The sequence below is a fragment of the Tachysurus fulvidraco genome, chromosome 26 (genome assembly GCF_022655615.1).
Source record: "Tachysurus fulvidraco isolate hzauxx_2018 chromosome 26, HZAU_PFXX_2.0, whole genome shotgun sequence".
Classification (NCBI taxonomy): domain Eukaryota; kingdom Metazoa; phylum Chordata; class Actinopteri; order Siluriformes; family Bagridae; genus Tachysurus; species Tachysurus fulvidraco.
Genome location: NC_062543.1, coordinates 15,829,972 through 15,849,249, shown reverse-complemented (window position 1 = coordinate 15,849,249; position 19,278 = coordinate 15,829,972). Strand labels below are relative to the sequence as shown.

At 41.1% G+C, this 19,278-nt stretch overlaps 1 protein-coding gene across 6 annotated transcripts in view; it reads left to right on the top strand.

The window, feature by feature from the left end:
- The window catches only part of LOC113662878 (histo-blood group ABO system transferase-like), a 124,757-nt gene that overhangs the window by 8,986 nt on the left and 96,493 nt on the right, over positions 1-19,278 (top strand). The window contains exons 1-7 of one of the 6 annotated variants that reach the window (XM_047809558.1): positions 1,962-2,164; positions 3,019-3,054; positions 3,265-3,291; positions 3,374-3,418; positions 4,295-4,327; positions 4,471-4,605; positions 4,745-6,077. In XM_047809558.1, the coding sequence (XP_047665514.1) occupies positions 2,106-2,164; positions 3,019-3,054; positions 3,265-3,291; positions 3,374-3,418; positions 4,295-4,327; positions 4,471-4,605; positions 4,745-5,435 (1,026 nt within the window). In that variant the 5' untranslated portion in view covers positions 1,962-2,105 and the 3' untranslated portion in view covers positions 5,436-6,077. Of the gene's footprint in view, positions 1-72; positions 828-1,957; positions 2,165-3,018; positions 3,055-3,264; positions 3,292-3,373; positions 3,419-4,294; positions 4,328-4,470; positions 4,606-4,744; positions 6,083-17,341; positions 17,348-19,278 lie in introns of those variants that run through there. The other 5 variants (XM_047809560.1, XM_047809564.1, XM_047809565.1 and 2 more) reach the window with 5 other exon arrangements.

The window sequence follows — 19,278 nt, the reverse complement described above, 5'->3', positions numbered from 1 at the left end:
AGCAAGCTGGAGAAATGTAATGTCAAATCCCTTTTACAGTAGTTTATATATAAACTGTATCATGTCCTGCAGGTATGTGCGTTTCCTGAAGGACCTCCTAGAGTCTGCGGAGCAGCACTTCATGGTGGGCTACCGAGTGCATTATTACATCTTTACAGATCTCCCGGATGAGGTTCCCGCGGTAACACTGGGTGAGGGGCGTCAGCTGAAAGTGATAAAAACAGCAAGCATGAACCGCTGGCAGGAAATCTCGCTACGCAGGATGGAGATGATTGAGAATCTCATCCAATACGAACTCATCAACAAGGTAGACTACATTTTCAGCCTCGACGTCGACTCCAAATTCTATGCTCACTGGGGGGCGGAGTCTCTGGGTGACCTTGTCGGCGTGCTGCATGCCTGGTTTTTTGGAAAATCTCGGGAACAGTTCACTTACGAGCGGCGTCCCGAATCTCAGGCTTACATCCCTTTAGACGAAGGAGACTACTACTACGGAGGGGCCGTGATCGGAGGACGCCCCGAAAAAGTGCTCAAACTGGTGAAGACGTGCCGCATGCAGCTGGATGTAGACCGAGCCAATAAGATCGAAGCGGTTTGGCAGGAAGAGTCTCACCTGAACAATTACTTCCTGTACAACAAACCCACCAAGTTGCTCTCACCTGAATACCTGTGGGATGACCAAAAAGGGAAACCCAGCTTCATGAAAGTGGTGCGTTTCTCACAGGTGGTCAAGAACTACGCTGAGATTCGACCCAACCCTTAACACACAACATGCCTCAGCAGGGCAGTACAGTTTTGTCCCACATTCAGGTACTAAAGATTTGAACTAACGTCTCTAGATCAAAGAATCTTATCAAGGTTCTTAAAGCAAGGACATGCAGGAGATGCTTGCATATATTGCGTATCGAATTTATGATGAAATATGAATGAACACAAACACAATAAAGAAAATATTTAAAGGAATTCTAACTTTGTGTTTATGGATTCACAAAAATGTGGAGAAGCTGCTTTCCTTGAAAATAGATAGTCTTACTGTATATCCACCATCAAAAATGATTTTCTCTCTCTCTCTCTCTCAATCCCATCCTTGATGTTGACCTAACTTCATTTCCATTTCCATTAACACAGGCCTCTATTGCTGAGTTTTTTACAGGTCATTGTCTTAAAGTAACACATATTTTTTAAAATAACAAACACAACCAATTAACATTTAAAGCTACTATTGTCATTATTTGCATAAAAAATCAATATCCGAAAGATTTTGGACGCATTAATTTTGCTCTTGTAACACACTGATTTAGAAAATGGAAAAACACTGACATAATTGTTGAATTTTAAAATAGAAAAGTAAAAAAATAACCACTAACTGTATATATGACTGGACAACATGCGGCCATTCACTCCCATGTTTTGGGGTAAAATGGGCGTGGCCACACTGGCTCCACCTCTCGCTTGCCCATGTCAGTGAGTGCAATTTAAGATAAAACACTGGCTAATTCACAGTGTATAGACAGATATATTAATCAACATGTAATGTGGCAAAAAGCTTCCAGAGCTTTGAGTCCTGACTGACTGAGAGACACCGTTTCCCAGCTAGCTGACGATGTCCATCATTTCAATCAAAGAAACTTCTGCAAGGGAAAAAAAAACACTGCTCTCCAAGATGCTCATCTAGCTCTGACGCCTGAGAAGTACTGAGGGAGTTACCATGAAACGCAAAAGGAAAAGAAAACCACCTGAAAATGGGCAGAGCTGAAGATAATACTACAGCCAATCACAAGAGAGCTTTAGATTTCAGTTCACTTCTCTTGTCCCTCTCTCTTTCTCTCTCTCACACCCAAACAAACACTCACACCCCTCTATTACTGCGTGTACATTCGAGCCTCACTCACTCACTCACTCACTCACTCACTCACTCACTCACTCACTCACTCACTCACTCACTCACTCACTCACTCACTCACACACACACACACACACACACACACACACACACACACACACACACACACACACACACACACACACACACACACACACACACACACACAGATCAAAATACAGACTGAGATATCTTGAGGAGAACTCACTCGAAGAACATTACAATGCATACAAAACAGAATTTATTTCTGTTGTTTACTTTTATCATCGCTTTACTCCTTGGGTATGTCATTATTATTATTATTATTATTATTATTATTATTATTATTATTATTATTATTATTATTATTATTATTTATTTATTTATTTTCCATGAACAGATTTAAATCTAAATATAGTGCACACAGACAAACTTTTTTTTTTTATTAAACAAGTGCAAGTGTAAAGGGAAGTATTTAGGACAAAGTAGATCTTCGCCGATGGTTTTGAAGTCAGTCAGCAGCTCAGTGGTTCTGACATTTAGAGGAAGTTAATTTCTAAACTTAGGAGCCAGAACAGAGAAGAATTTTGATGCGTAACTACATTAAACCCTGAGAACCGGAATGACGGACCGTTTTTTAAAAATGTTTATACCTGTAGAATACATGCTGACTTCCTTATAAGTGTCACACAGAAGCTCTCCATGTGCTTGATGAGCGACAGGGTCAATGGGAAGCAAACACAGAAAACATTTAAATACAGAAGTTTGCATGAGGGTTTTTTGTATTTGCAGTGACAGAAGACTCATCTGGGCACAAAGATTTGGGTCAAATCTCCAGAAAACTTCTGAGAACTTTTGGAAATGTTTACAGCTACGTTGGTGTTTTTAAAGACAGTTTAGTAACAAACAGGGATTTCGTCGTAATCTCACGCTAAACTCTAGTTAATTTGCTAGTGATTTTATTTCAGCTTTTATTTTCCCATATTTTTGGATCGTTGCCGAATAAATTATATTTTTGCTGTATAAATAATCACATGCACAACTAGACAAATATTTTGGTTCAAAATGTGTGTTTGTGTGTGTGTGTGTGTGTGTGTGTGTGTGTGTGTGTGTGTGTGTGTGTGTGTGTGTGTGTGTGTGTGTGTGTTACTCTTCAGGTTTAGTTACTACAGCTACACTTCCTCCTGGTTTAGGTAAGCTTGGCTGCTATAATCTGCCCCTACTCTGACCCCTTAGCTGTAAATGAGTGTGTGTAATTTACCGTGTGAGGGTCAGGTACAGTATTCTCACCTCACCCAGTGATCCTGGGGATGACACCTGGATGAAAGCACTTGCTGAAGATGAGCAAATCAATGTTCTATTAAGTGTTTGATAACCACAGATGATGTGTTTTGTGTTTTCAGTGATGTGTTCGCGTGCAGACCGACTGTGTGAGTACACACACCATTGTGTTACTATTAATCATTTATCTGTACTGTATATGCAGTTAATCTTTACCTGTTGTTCCTGTAGTGACGAAAAACGTCATGTTCAAATGGACTTACTCTTTCCTACAGGGTGAGGACATGTACATACACACTCACACACACACACTCACACACACACACACACACACACACACACACACACACACACACACACACACACACACACACACACACACACACCTCACGCTTTCTCAGTCGTACAGAACGTATTCTTTTCTTTTATTCAACCACAACGATTGCTTTTATGCTAAAGTTTTATGTCTGCCAAACAAGTCAGCTCCTGATCCTGCTTTATGGATCACGACCTTAATTAGTAAGTAATTAATAATACAAACAAAACAGTTTCACTTTCCAAATTTGTCAGAAAATATGAATCGGCAAATAATTTCCAGGGATACAGTAACTACCGTTGTGTGCATGTACGGACATTAAAAACTTTGCTCGCTGAACTTTATGGTCTTATAAAATGCCATCTTGACTGGTAGCACCTTCTCACCCCGGACAACACTAACCCTCAGTTATAAAACAGGTTTATAGAACATAACCAAACAGTTCACCAGGGATCGTGTTACACCACCACATTTGCCATATCAATAAACAAGACACTCTTCTGGGAACTCCATTGTGCAGAGCAGTGCCATGGTCCTGGAGTGACCTGTCTCTCAGTGGTGACCCAGAGACTGAAAAACACTTATAATAATAATAATAATAATAATAATAATAATAATAATAATAATAATAATAATAATAATAATAATAATAATAACTGAACTACTACAAAAACTAATTATATAACTAAATACTAACACAAATAACATCTGACATCTTGCCAATTTGCCTATCAATGCTTCATCTTTTCTTTAGTAAATGAATGAAATGAAATTGGTTTTCAAAAATATATTATATATTCAATACCTTTATTTTGTGCTGTTTTTCTTTTGATTAGAACGGCATGCAAACAGCCCAGTGTCAGTAGTAGGTAAGTAAATGTGTGCGTGTAAAGCAAAACAGAGAGAGAAGGCTGGTTTAAGTTTTATTTGCCACCTATCTGTACCTTGCCAGACAAAAGCTTAAGTTTGTGTGTGTGTGTGTGTGTGTGTGTGTGTGTGTGTGTGTGGTCAGTCGGCCAGATGTTGCCACAACATCCCAGTGGTTAGCTCCGATTGTATGGGAGGATACATTTGACCTGACAGTGATTGACGCCATCTACAAACAACAGAATATCACCGTGGCAACCACCGTCTTCGCTCTGGGCAAGTAAGTCATGCCAAGTACAAGGCATTGTGGGTCCCACGCTGTGAGTGTTGACTGAGGTTGAATCTGTAGCAAGCTGGAGAAATGTAATGTTAAATCCCTTGTACAGTAGTTTATATATAAACTGTATCATGTCCTGCAGGTATGTGCGTTTCCTGAAGGACCTCCTAGAGTCTGCGGAGCAGCACTTCATGGTGGGCTACCGAGTGCATTATTACATCTTTACAGATCTCCCGGATGAGGTTCCCGCGGTAACACTGGGTGAGGGGCGTCAGCTGAAAGTGATAAAAACAGCAAGCATGAACCGCTGGCAGGAAATCTCGCTACGCAGGATGGAGAGGATTGAGAATCTCATCCAATACGAACTCATCAACAAGGTAGACTACATTTTCAGCCTCGACGTAGACTCCATATTCTATGCTCACTGGGGGGCGGAGTCTCTGGGTGACCTTGTCGGAGTGCTGCATGCCGGGTTTTTTGGAAGTTCTCGGGAACAGTTCACGTACGAGCGGCGTCCCGAATCTCAGGCTTACATCCCTTTAGACGAAGGAGACTACTACTACGGAGGGGCCATGATCGGAGGACGCCCCGAAAAAGTGCTCAAACTGGTGAAGACGTGCCGCATGCAGCTGGATGTGGACCGAGCCAATAAGATCGAAGCAGTTTGGCAGGAAGAGTCTCACCTGAACAAGTACTTCCTGTACAACAAACCCACCAAGTTGCTCTCACCTGAATACCTGTGGGATGATCGAAAAGAGAAACCCGGCTTCATGAAAGTGGTGCGTTTCTCACAGGTGGTCAAGAACTACGCTGAGATTCGACCCAACCCTTGACGCACAACGTGCCTCAGCAGGACAGTACAGGTTTTCACCAAATAAACATAAGAGTTTTTCTTGCTTTCACTCACCTTTCTTGTTGATGTGAATCCTGGATGTGATACCAAATCTGTCAATAGGATGTTACTGCATGATGTTCAGCAAACATTCCTGCAAGGTTTCTTCACAATAGTTTTCATTCATTCTTGAGTGTAAGATACATTCTCAGATTTTTGCAGATATCTAGAATAGAACCTTACACTTACTCTTTCTCCTGTGATGTTGCTTTCATCCAAGAATTATTGGAACAAGAAATAAATATTGAGTAACTGAAAATAACAAAATGTGGCCAAAGGTTTTGTGAATTTTTGTTCTGCTTATGAAACTGATCTTGAAGAAACTTTATAGCTGGCTATCTCATGCTGGCTATCTCACGCTGGCTCTCTCACGCTGGCTATCTCATGCTGATTTAAATGTTCATGGACTTAAAATTCTTTCTTTTAATCTTCATTTGATGGTTCATATTTAATATTTGAACTCATTGAATTTGTATTGAATCACTGCTATATACGCTGACAAGGTCACTAAGCCTCATGCATTAATACTTTTGAACTTAAAGGTTTCTGTATATCTTTGAGGAGTAAGAATGTTTTGCTGGTTGCCTTGATACAATAAAACTAGAAATTCTAATTCAATGTCTTCAAGCGCGAGATGTCTTGAAATGTACACAATGAATGCCACTACTTTTCATATGCCTGAAATATTTGATGATTTGTTGATGAAAAGGTGACAGAACCTGACCGGAACCTGTGATGACATTCAGCAAAAATATATATTACGTGAGCTTAGGATGAAGCCCTTGAGCTGTGAGATGCTGCATTATCATTATTCACACTACAGCTTTTGTTTGTGATGATCTAACATGCGTCATGTTCACATGTCCATTTATCAGAACCAGATCTAGTAGGGAAATTTACAGGATTTGTGACGGTTTGTGTGCTCAAACATGTTCTGTTTTTTTTTTTTTTATTTCAGACAATGGCTCATTGCACAAAAACACAAAAGTGCGCTGCATGTCACCGGATACTTTTGAGGAAACAGAAAAACTGCTGCGAAAAAGAAAAAAGTAAAAAATGGGCTAAAAGATGGGCTAGGGTTCTTTTCAACACACTTCAAGTTAACGTACCCAAAATATGTCCATCTGCAAGCTTATGAAAAATCAGAAGAGAAAGTGAAATTATGTAGAATATTACTTTAGACTTGACATGTCTAAAACCCTGCAGTGGATAGTGAGGACAGTGGAGAAGATCATTGACGTCTCTCTTCCCTCTATCGTGGACACTTACACCACACGCTGCATCCGCAAAGCATGTGTATGACCCCACACACCCCTCACACACACTCTTCACCCTCCTGCCGTCTGGAAAAAGGTACCGAAGCATTCGGGCCCTCACGACCAGATTTTCAAAACGGACTCGTTACTTTTAGTATTATTTCTTCTCATTGAGCGCTGTTTCCAGCCTATCATCCTATCATTGTGTGGCTTTTTCCCCATGTGACTGGTGTACTGTATTATTTACTGGCTATCAGACATAGACTAAAGCCGCCTTCACACTACACACGACAAACGACCGCCGATAAACCGGAAGTCATTCGTTTCATATGGAGAGTCGCAAGGTCGCTGCGTGAGGTGCCGACCATCTGCGGATCCGTAATTTTCGGGTTCCGTTTTGAGCGTTGGATCTGTTAAAAAATGTGAACTTTTGCGACTACACCGCATCCGATATGCCGACCGGATGTGATGTATTCCAATGTTGTCCAATCAGGATCGTGTGCGCAAGGTGATAAGAATTATTAAAAAGTATTAACATAAACGTTAATAATTTTTAAACTTTATCCAAAACAATCTTTTTGTTTTAAATAGAGTGTTATTGATAAAGTAATAAATTATGAATATTTATATTGTGTTATGATATGGTATGTGTTATTATATGTATTATTTTTAATGTTGTTCCCATGTTTCCTCAAAAATTATTCGCTGTCTTTCTTTGTTTGCATTCCTAACTTCATTCACCATGATAAATGCTAATTAAGTTTGCAAACATTTAGCCCATTTCGGTAACACGCTTCCATGCTTCATTTTTCCTGTAAGCATCTCTGTATGATTCAAGAGTTGGATCATAAAGTAACGGGTGTTCGGAGATCACGAGAATCACGCTTCTCTCCCATGTTGACGTCTTTACAATCATATTGCACATTACGTGCGACTGTCACTAGGGGGCCAAATCCGACAGTCGTGTCCGTTTGTCGTGTGCAGTGGATAGCGGAGCTAACAATGAGCAGCGCCTACAAAAGGAATGGCTAATGTTCATTCAGAGGGAGTCACCGATGTTAAAATAACTAACAACGAGGACATTCCTGAACACACATGGCCATATATGAGGGAGATGTTTGTAATAATCGGCGTCAAAAAGGATTCCTGGCGAATGCGTTGTGTGAATTGTGTCACCCAGGGGCGGTTCTAGCCCTTTTTTAGGGTGGGTTCAGCCCCCTGTCTGTAATCTCAGCCACCCTAGGATCATTTTTACTTTCATAAATAAACAAAAAAAAAAAGACGTTAAAATGCAGGACGTGTCGTCGATGGGAAAGAAAATTATTTATCAGTTTGATCCAAGAGCGATTTTTTTTTACTTTGTTTTTACACGCGTGTGTTGTAGTCTTTCAAAAGTGCGTCTTCAGCTGTCTGCTTTATTAGAACGGAGAAGCACAGGTACGCGCAGCGTGCACGCGCAGTCAGAGCTGGAGGCGTTTATCTATAACGTTAATCGGCGGAAAGACACAAAGACGGCAACCAAAAGCAGTGAAATGTCACTATTCTTATTACCAGAGTTGTCATATAATATATAATATAGAACTCTTCTTGTTTTAAATTCTCACTGAGGGCTAAAACCCCTAAAGATGAAACCCTAGAACTGCCCCTGGTGTCAACCCAAAAAACACCAAGTGCTTAATTTAATTAACATTAATTTTGTCATTTGTAAAACATCACAATAATTTTGAGTTGTTTTCAAGCACAGAGCTGGAATCTCCCTACAGTTTGGGATATGGCCTTGGTGATACACTTGGTCAGTGTTGTAATGTAACGGAGTACAAATACTCCGTTACTGTACTTAAGTAGAAATGTCACGTATCTGTACTTTACTTCGCTATTTAAATTTATGTCAACTTTCACTTTTACTCCACTACATTTCCGAGATAAAATGTAAACTTTTGCTCCGTTATATTTCCACTAAGCATCTTCATTACTTGTTACTACAAAATAAACTCAGCAGAAATGTGTGTGACTGTAATAAGGGAGGTTTGGCGAATCACTGCTCCTAGATTGCATTACGCAAGTCCGCGCGTGCTACGGAGAAGCTCAGGTACGCGCAGCGTGCACGTGTGGTCAGAGCTGGAGGCGTTTATTCGGCTGAAAGCCGCAAATACGGTAATCAAAAGCAGTGAAATGTCACTATGCTTATTACCAGAGTTGTAGCACAAACAAAATATTAATGCAAACAATCCATTTAATACTAAATAAAAATAACATTTATTGATTTGGTCTTTGTGAATATTTGTTTATTATGTTGGCTTTGTAGAAGCCAACATTCTGTTTTCCTATTTAAGCTTATACAAAAATTTATAAAATTTAATGCGGCCTAGGGCTTTCGAGCCACATGCACCAAATTCGGATATGTTATAGAACCTGGTCTGAAGTTTGTTGCTATTACTTTTCTAAGCGATCCGAGTACCGGTACTTCTGGTACTGGGTCTCAAAGTGGTCTTTTTTTCCCATAGACTCCCATTATAAACTTTGGAGGTTTATAACTCAGCAAGCTTTCAAACTCTCTACAACAAACTCGGCCAGCTCCTTTAGGGTGAGACTCTGAACAAAGCCTTCTGGTTATCCTGCAGCCCCCCCCCCCCCCCCCAATATACAAAATCGAAAAACTTTTTACAGCATGGAATGGGATATCAAAACACTCAGAGCAATGAGGGGAACTTCCTCACGTGTATTCTGATGATGACACATGCTCGTCTCCACTTGTGTCCAAATGTTTTGACACCCTAGCTTTCTGTCCACTTGCCTCCAAAAGTAACACTGACCCTTATGTCCACTCGCCTCCAAAAAGCACCGGCCTTTGCGAATACTTGCCTTGTCTATGCCAACATCAAAGTTTGTCGCGACAAACTTTACAAATCTAGTTATTATTATTATTATTATTATTATTATTATTATTATTATTATTATTATTATTATTATTATGTTGGCTTTGTAGAAGCCAACATTCTGATTTCCGTTATGAGCTTATTATTATTATTATTATTATTATTATTATTATTATTATTATTATTATTATTATTATTATTCTTAGACAAAAATTTATTTAAAAAAATGCGGCCCAGGGCGTTCGAGCCACATGCACCAAATTCGGATACGTCGTAGACCCTGGTCTGAAGTTTGTTGCTTCTATTTTTCTAAGCGATCGGAATTCCGGCATTCCCGGTACGGAAGCTCAAAGTGGCCTTTTTTCCCCATAGACTTCGATTATAAACTTTTGAGGTTTATAACTCGGCAAGTTTTCGAGCGATTTACACCGAACTCGGACAGGTTCTTTAGGACCTCACTCCGGACGGAGTTTTTTTTTCCGGAGTTCCGACAGAATTTTCGGTTTTCCGGTAGTCGACGATCGAACATCCCATAGACTTGAATGGGGAATTCCGAAAAGTCCTCTAAGCTCTCACACACACTATACATCCAACATTAAGAATTGCATGTACTGTTCTATGCAGTATAATAAGTAGAATCCCATAATGACTGCAGTATTGACATGAAATGTCCAAACCCTCAGTAGCCACTTTTTGCCAAAAGTATTGGCACCCCACCGGGTATTCTGGTGACGTCACTCGACACCACATGACGTCATGTGACGTCACGTGTAGCCCCCAAAACAAGCAATATCAAAAACTTGCACAACATGAACATGTGACATATCAAAACACTCAGCACATTGAGGGGAACTGCCCCACGGGTATTCTGGTCATGTCACGTGACGTCTCGTGTAGCCCCGCCCCCAAAACAAGCAAAATCAAAAATTTGCACAACATGGACATGTGACATATCAAAACACTCAGCACATTGAGGGGAACTGCTCCACGGGTATTCTGGTGACGTCACGTGACGTCACGTGTAGCCCCGCCCCCAAAACAAGCGAAATCAAAAATTTACACAACATGGACATGTGACATATCAAAACACTCAGCCCAATGAGGGGAACTGCCCCATGGGTATTCTGGTCACGTCACGTGACGTCACGTGTAGCCCCGCCCCCAAAACAAGCGAAATCAAAAATTTGCACAACATGGACATGTGACATATCAAAACACTCAGCACAATGAGGGGAACTGCCCCACGGCTATTCTGGTCACGTCACGTGACGTCACGTGAGGTCACATGTAGCCCCGCCCCCAAAACAAGTAAAATCAAAAATTTGCACAACATGGACATGTGACATATCAAAACACTCAGCACATTCAGGGGAACTGCCCCACGGGTATTCTGGTCACGTCACGTGACGTCACATGTAGCCCCGCCTCCAAAACAAGCAAAATTAAAAATTTGCACAACATGGACATGTGACATATCAAAACACTCAGCACAATGAGGGGAACTGCCCCATGGGTATTCTGGTCACGTCACGGGACGTCACGTGAGGTCACGTGTAGCCCCGCCCCCAAAACAAGCGAAATCAAATATTTGCACAACATGGACATGTGACATATCAAAACACTCAGCACAATGAGGGGAATTGCCCCATGGGTATTTTGGTAACGTCACGTGACGTCACGTGTAGCCCTGCCCCCAAAACAAGCGAAATAAAAAATTTGCAGAAAATGGACATGTGACATATCAAAACACTCAGCACAATGAGGGGAACTGCCCCACGGCTATTCTGGTCACGTCACGTGACGTCACGTGAGGTCACATGTAGCCCCGCCCCCAAAACAAGTAAAATCAAAAATTTGCACAACATGGACATGTGACATATCAAAACACTCAGCACATTCAGGGGAACTGCCCCACGGGTGTTCTGGTCACGTCACGTGACGTCACGTGACGTCACATGTAGCCCCGCCCTCAAAACAAGCAAAATTAAAAATTTGCACAACATGGAAATGTGACATATCAAAACACTCAGCACAATGAGGGGAACTGCCCCATGGGTATTCTGGTCACGTCACGTGACGTCACGTGAGGTCACGTGTAGCCCCGCCCCCAAAACAAGCGAAATCAAATATTTGCACAACATGGACATGTGACATATCAAAACACTCAGCACAATGAGGGGAATTGCCCCATGGGTATTCTGGTAACGTCACGTGACGTCACGTGTAGCCCTGCCCCCAAAACAAGCGAAATAAAAAATTTGCAGAAAATGGACATGTGACATATCAAAACACTCAGCACAATGAGGAGAACTGCCCCACGGGTATTATGGTCATGTCACGGGACGTCACGTGATGTCACATGTAGCCCCGCCCCCAAAACAAGCGAAATTAAAAATTTGCACAACATGGACATGTGACATATCAAAACACTCAGCACTATGAGAGGAACTACCTCACAGGTATTCGGATCACGTCACATGCTCATATCCGCTCACCTCCAAAAGTATTGGCACTCTAGCGGTCCAGTAGCTTTCACAATCTTTTTGTCAACTCGCCTCCAAAATGCACCGGCCTTTGGGAATACTTGCACTGTCAAAGCCAACACCAAAGACTGTCGCGACGAACTTTACAAATCTAGTTATTATTATTATTCTTAGACAAAAATGTATTAAAAAAAATGCGGCCTAGGGAGTTCGAGCCACATGCACCAAATTCGGATATGTCATAGACCCTGGTCTGAAGTTTGTTGCTTCTATTTTTCTAAGAGATCGGAATTCCGGCATTCCCGGTACGGAAGCTCAAAGTGGCCTTTTTCCCCATAGACTTCCATTATAAACTTTTGAGGTTTATAACTCGGCAAGTTTCCGAGCGATTTACACCGAACTCGGACAGGTTCTTTAGGACCTTACTCCGGACGAAGTTCTTATTTCAGACTTCCGACGGAATTTTCAATTTTCCGGTAGTCGACGATCGAACATCCCATAGACTTGAATGGGGAATTCCGAAAATTCCTCTAAGCTCTCACACACACAGCATGCGCAGAGCTCAGGCACGGCTTCTCTCTCTGTGATCCACGCAGTATAATAATAAGTAGAATCCCATAATGACTGCAGTATTGACATGAAATGTCCAAACCCTCAGTAGCCACTTTCTTGCCAAAAGTATTGGCACCCCACCGGATATTCTGGTGATGTCACTCGACACCATGTGACGTCACGTGTAGCCCCACCCCCAAAACAAGCGAAATCAAAAATTTGCACAACATGGACATGTGACATATCAAAATACTCAGCACATTGAGGGGAACTGCCCCACGGGTATTCTGGTCACGTCACGTGACGTCACGTGATGTCACATGTAGCCCCGCCCCAAAAACAAGCAAAATTGTAAATTTGCACAACATGGACATGTGACATATCAAAACACTTGGCTCAATGAGGGGAACTGCCCCACTGGTATTCTGGTCACGTCACGTGACGTCACGTTTAGCCCCGCCCCCAAAACAAGCAAAATTGTAAATTTGCACAACATGGACATGTGACACATCAAAACACTTGGCTCAATGAGGGGAACTGCCCCACTGGTATTCTGGTCACGTCACGTGACGTCACGTTTAGCCCCGCCCCCAAAACAAGCGAAATCAAAAATTTGCACAACATAGACATGTGACATATCAAAACACTCAGCACATTGAGGGGAACTGCCCCACGGGTATTATGGTCACGTCACGTGATGTCACATGTAGCCCCGCCCCCAAAACAGGCGAAATCAAAAATTTGCACAACATGGACATGTGACATATCAAAACACTCAGCACAATGAGGGGAACTCCCCCACGGGTATTATGGTCACGTCACGTACTTATGTCCGCTCACCTCCAAAAGTATTGGCACCCTAGCGGTTCAGTAGCTTTCACAATCTTTCTGTCAACTCGCCTCCAAAATGCACCAGCCTTTGCGAATACTTGCACCGTCAAAGCCAACATCAAAGTTTGTCGCGACGAACTTTACAAATCTAGTTAATGACTGCATTCATTGGACACACTGTTTGTAGAGATTGCACACACACATGAACTGATTTGATTCAAGACTGACATCATTACATCATGCATAAAATTTTGGTGTCCACTTTTGCCATTAAATAATACCATAAATTTTGGCTCACTATGTAGACATATAATATATAATATAAAACTCGTCTTGTTTTAAATTCTCACTGAGGGCTAAAACCCCTAAAGATGAAACCCTAGATCCGCCCCTGGTCTTATGCCTACCGAAAATCACTGAAATTTTACTTTTTACTTTTACTTCAAATACTTAAGTACATTAAATATCAGAAAATGACTTTTGATACTTAAGTACAGTAAATATCAGATACTTTAAGACTTTTACTTGAGTAAATAGTAAAATAATAATATATTATTCTGAAGAATAATATACTCTAAAAGGTGACTTTCACTTCTACCAAAGTCTTTTTCTAGTGCGATACTTGTAATTTTACTCGAATATTGCTTTCTAGTACTTTATACAACACTGCACTTAGTATACATTATATTTCCAAAATTATTGGGTCACCTGACCTTTCCTGCTATATGTGGTTGTTTTCTGATCTCATCCCTACTGAACACCTTTGGGATGAATGTGAACGCTGACTCCACCCTACCTCACCTACATCAGTGCCTGCCTTTCGTAACAATCTTGTGGCTGATGAACACAAATATCCATCGGCACACTCCAAAATTATATATTCATACACACACACACACATATATATATATATATGTATATATACACAGTACAGACCAAAAGTGGACACACCTTTTGGACACACCTTCTCATTCAAATTTTCTTTATTTTCATGACTATGAAAATTGTAGATTCACACTGAAGGCATCAAAACTATGAACTAACACATGTGGAATTATATACGTACATAACAAAAAGTGTGAAACGACTGAAAATGTCATATTCTAGGTTCTGCAAAGTAGCCACCTTTTGCTTTGATTACTGCTTTGCACACTCTTGGCATTCTCTTGATGAGTTTCAAGAGGTAGTCACCTGAAATGTTCTTCCAACAGTATTGAAGGAGTTCCCAGAGATGTTTAGCACTTGTTGGCCCTTTTGCCTTCACTTTGCGGTCCAGCTCACCCCAAACCGTCTCGATTGGGTTCAGGTCTGGTGACTGTGGAGGCCAAGTCATCTGGCGCAGCACCCCATGACTTTGCTTCATGGTCAAATAGCCCTTACACAGCCTGGAGGTGTGTTTGGGGTCATTGTCCATTGTCCTGTTGAAAAGGTGGTGTGTCCAAACTTTTGGTCTGTACCGTATATATATATATATATATATATATATATATATATATATATATATATATATATATATATATATAACATGATGTCCAGTTCCCAGCATGACACTAAACAGGTAGTAGTAACGGTGACTTTTTACTTAAGTACATGTCAGAGCCCATACTTCTTTACTTTAACTGGAGTAAAAGAGTGTAGTCACTACTTCTACTGGAGTCTTTTAAAAAATGAGTATCTGTACTTCTACTTGAGTAAAGGATGTGTGTACTTTTTCACTCATGAGACTTTTTCACACACATACACAGTCATAGCAGGAACTGCCAAACCAGGAACCACAAACCACAAACCCCACTTGACATACACAGAACACACAACACTATTCTTACATTATTTACTTAAAACACATACTTACTTATTTATTTTTCAATTTGCACATTTTTCCACTGCACATACAAACTGTCTATATTAAATGTGTTCGTGTCTTGTCAATGCCTTTCGGTTACACTGTGGAGCTTCTTTAATAAGACAAATTCCTCGTATGTGAAAACATACCTGGCAATAAAGATCTTTCTGATTTCTGATTTTTTTTTCTGATTCTGACTGTGATAAAAACAGCAAGCATGAACCGCTGGCAGGAAATCTTGTTACGCAGGATGGAGATGATTGAGAATCTCATCCAATACGAACTCATCAACAAAGCAGACTACATTTTCAGCCTCGACGTAGACTCCAAATTCTATGCTCACTGTGGGGCGGAGTCTCTGGGTGACCTTGTCGGCGTGCTGCATGCCTGGTTTTTTTTTTTGGAAAATCTCGGGAACAGTTCAAGAAGTGGTGTCCTGAATCTCAGGCTTACATCCCTTTAGACGAAGGAGACTACTACTACGGAGGGGCCGTGATCGGAGGACGCCCCAAAATTCAAAAGTTTCAAAACAATGACATTGAATTGTTGAATTTTAAAATAGAAAAGTTATTTGAACATAAAAAAAATAGCCACTAACTGTATATATGACTGGACAACATGCGGCCATTCACTCCCATGTTTTGGGGTAAAAATGGGCGTGGCCACGCTGGCTCTGCCTCTCGCATGCCAATGTCAGTGAGTGCAATTTAAGATAAAACACTGGCTAATTCACAGTGGATAGACAGATATATTAATCAACATGTAATGTGGCAAAAAGCTTCCAGAGCTTTGAGTCCTGACTGACTGAGAGACACCGTTTCCCAGCTAGCTGACGATGTCCATCATTTCAATCAAAGAAACTTCTCAAGGGAAAAAAAAACACTGCTCTCCAAGATGCTCATCTAGCTCTGACGCCTGAGAAGTACAGAGGGAGTTACCATGAAACGCAAAAGGAACAGAAAACCACCTGAAAATAGGCAGAGCTGAAGACAATACTACAGCCAATCACAAGAGCGCTTTACATTTCAGTTCACTTCTCTTGTCCCTCTCTCTTTCTCTCACACCCCTCTATTACTGCGTTTACATTCAATCCCCACTCTTCCATTTCCAAACACACACTCACTCACTCACTCTCACACACACACACAGATCAAAATACAGACTGAGATCTTGAGGAGAACTCACTCGAAGAACATTACAATGCACACAAAACAGAATTTATTTCTGTTGTTTACTTTTACCATCGCTTTACTCCTTGGGTATGTCATTATTATTATTATTATTATTAGTAGTAGTAGTATTATTATTATTAATAATAATAATTTCTTTTCTTTTTTTTCATGAACAGATTTAAATCTAAATATAGTGCAAACAGACAAACTTTTTTTTTTAATTAAACAAGTGCAAGTTGAAGTATTTAGGACAAAGTAGATCTTCGTCGATGGTTTTGAAGTCAGTCAGCAGCTCAGTATTTCTGACATCTAGAGGAAGTTCATTTCTCCACTTAGGAGCCAGAACAGAGAAGAATTTTGATGCATAACTACATTAAACCCTGAGAACCGAAATGACACACCAAATTTTTTACATGTTTATACCTGTAGAATACATGCTGACTTCCTCATAAGTGTCACATAGACACTCTCTATTTGCCTGATACCCGATAGGGTCAACAGGAAGCAAACACAGAAAACATTGAAATACAGAATTTGCATGAGGGTTATTTTGTATTTGCAGTGAGTCATACCTCATTTGGACACAAAGGTTTGGGTTAAATCTCAAGAAAAATCGTCATAATCTCACGCTAAACTCTAATTAATTTGCTAGTGATTTTATTTCAACATTTATTTTTCCATATTTTTGGATTGTTGCTGAATATATTATATTTTTGTTGTATAAATTATCACATGCACATGTGTGTGTGTGTGTGTGTGTGTGTGTGTGTGTGTGTGTGTGTGTGTGTGTATGTTACTCATCATCTTCAGATACTTCAGCTACACTTCCTCCTGGTTTAGGTAAGCTTGGCTGCCCCTACTCTGACCCCCTGGGTGTACTTTGCCCTGGCGTGGCAGGTATTCTCACCTCACCCAGACAGACTACATTTTCAGCCTCGACGTAGACTCCATATGTTCAACAATATTGTGTGCAGTAATACTATAATGAACACAGTGTCATAGCAGCAGGTCCCTGAGATAATGTAAAGTATTGTGCAAAACAGCAAATGACTGAAATGTTAGACAGTGTGTACAAAGAGCGAAAAAGTGTGCAAAAACAGCATGTAAACAGGTTGATGGCTGTATTTTGAAAGTGTGTGTATTTGGTGTAGGTCTGTGCAGTCCATAAAGATGATGTGTGTGTATGTTGTGCTCAGTACAGTTCAGTTTCAGTTATTAAGGAGTCTGATGGCTTGTGGGAAGAAACTGTTACACAGTCTGGTCGTGAGGCCCGAATGCTTCTGTACTGTTTTGCAGACAGAAGTAGGGTGAAGAGTGTGTGTGAGGTTTGTGTTGGGTGAAGAGTGTGTGAGGGGTGTGTGGGGTCATCTACAATACTGTTGGCTTAGCGGATGCAGCGTGTGGTGTAAATGTCCATGATAGGGTTAAGAGAGACTCCAATGATCTTCTCCACTGTCCGCACTATCCGCTGCAGGGTCGTGAGATCCGAGATGGTGCAGTTCCCAAAACAGACAGTGATGCAGCTGCTCAGAATGATCTCAATAGTCTCTCTGTAGAACATGGTCAGGGTGGAGGGAGGGAGATGTGCCTTACTCAGCCTTCGTAAGAAGTAGAGATGCTGCTGGTCTTTCTTGGTGATATAGCTTTTGTTGAGTGAGATGCTAGATGAACACAGAGAAATTTGGTGCTCTCTACAGATGATCTGTCGATGTTCGGAGGAGAGTGGTCGCTCTGTGCTCTTCTTAAGTCAAAAACCATCTCTTAAGTTTTATCAACATTCAGAGACAGGTTGTTGGTTCTACACCAGGTAGTTAGCTGTTGCACCTCCTCTCTGTATGCTGACTCGTCGTTCTTGCTGATGAGACCCACTACAGTCGTGTCATCGGCGAACTTCATGATATGGTTTGATCTGTGCGTTGCTGCACAGTCATGAGTCATCAGAGCCTGAGTGGACTGAGCACGCAGCCCTGAGGGGCTCCAGTGTTCAGTGTGGTGGTGCTGGAGATGCTGTTCACGATCTGGACTGACTGAGGTCTCCCAGTCAGGAAGTCCAGGATCCAGTTGCAGAAGGAGGTGTTCAGTCCCAGCAGGCTCAGCTTCTTAATCAGGTGATTGTGTTGAATGCTGAACTAAAGTCTATGAACAGCATTCGTACATAAGTGTCTTTATTGTCCAGGTGGGTGAGGGCTAAATGAAGGGCTGTGGCAATGGCATCGTCTGTGGAGCGGTTTGGACGATACGCGAACTGTAGGGGGTCCAGTGAGGGTGGTAACTGGGTCTTGATGTGCCTCATGACGAGCTTCTCGAAGCACTTCATAACAATGGGTGTGAGTGCAAGGGGGCGATAGTCATTGAGGCAGGACACTGTAGACTTCTTTGAGACGGGGACGATGGTGGTTGTCTTGAGGCACGTAAGAACAACAGCGCTGTTCGGGGAAATGTTGAATATGTCAGTGAAGACATCCGCTAGCTGTTCTGTGCATTCCCTGAGCACCCTGCCAGGAATGTTGTCTGGTCCAGCCAGAATGTTTTTTAACTCTGCATAGAGTTCTACTCATGTCGCCCGTGGATAAACAGAGTACCAGAGTATTTTTTTGTTTGCATCACTTTTTTTTAATACAATAAGATTTATGGTCTTATAAAATGCCATCTTGACTTCTCACCCTGGACAGCACTAACTATATAATAATAATAATAATAATAATAATAATAATAATAATAATAATAATAATAATAATAATAATAATAATAACAATAACTGCACTACAAAA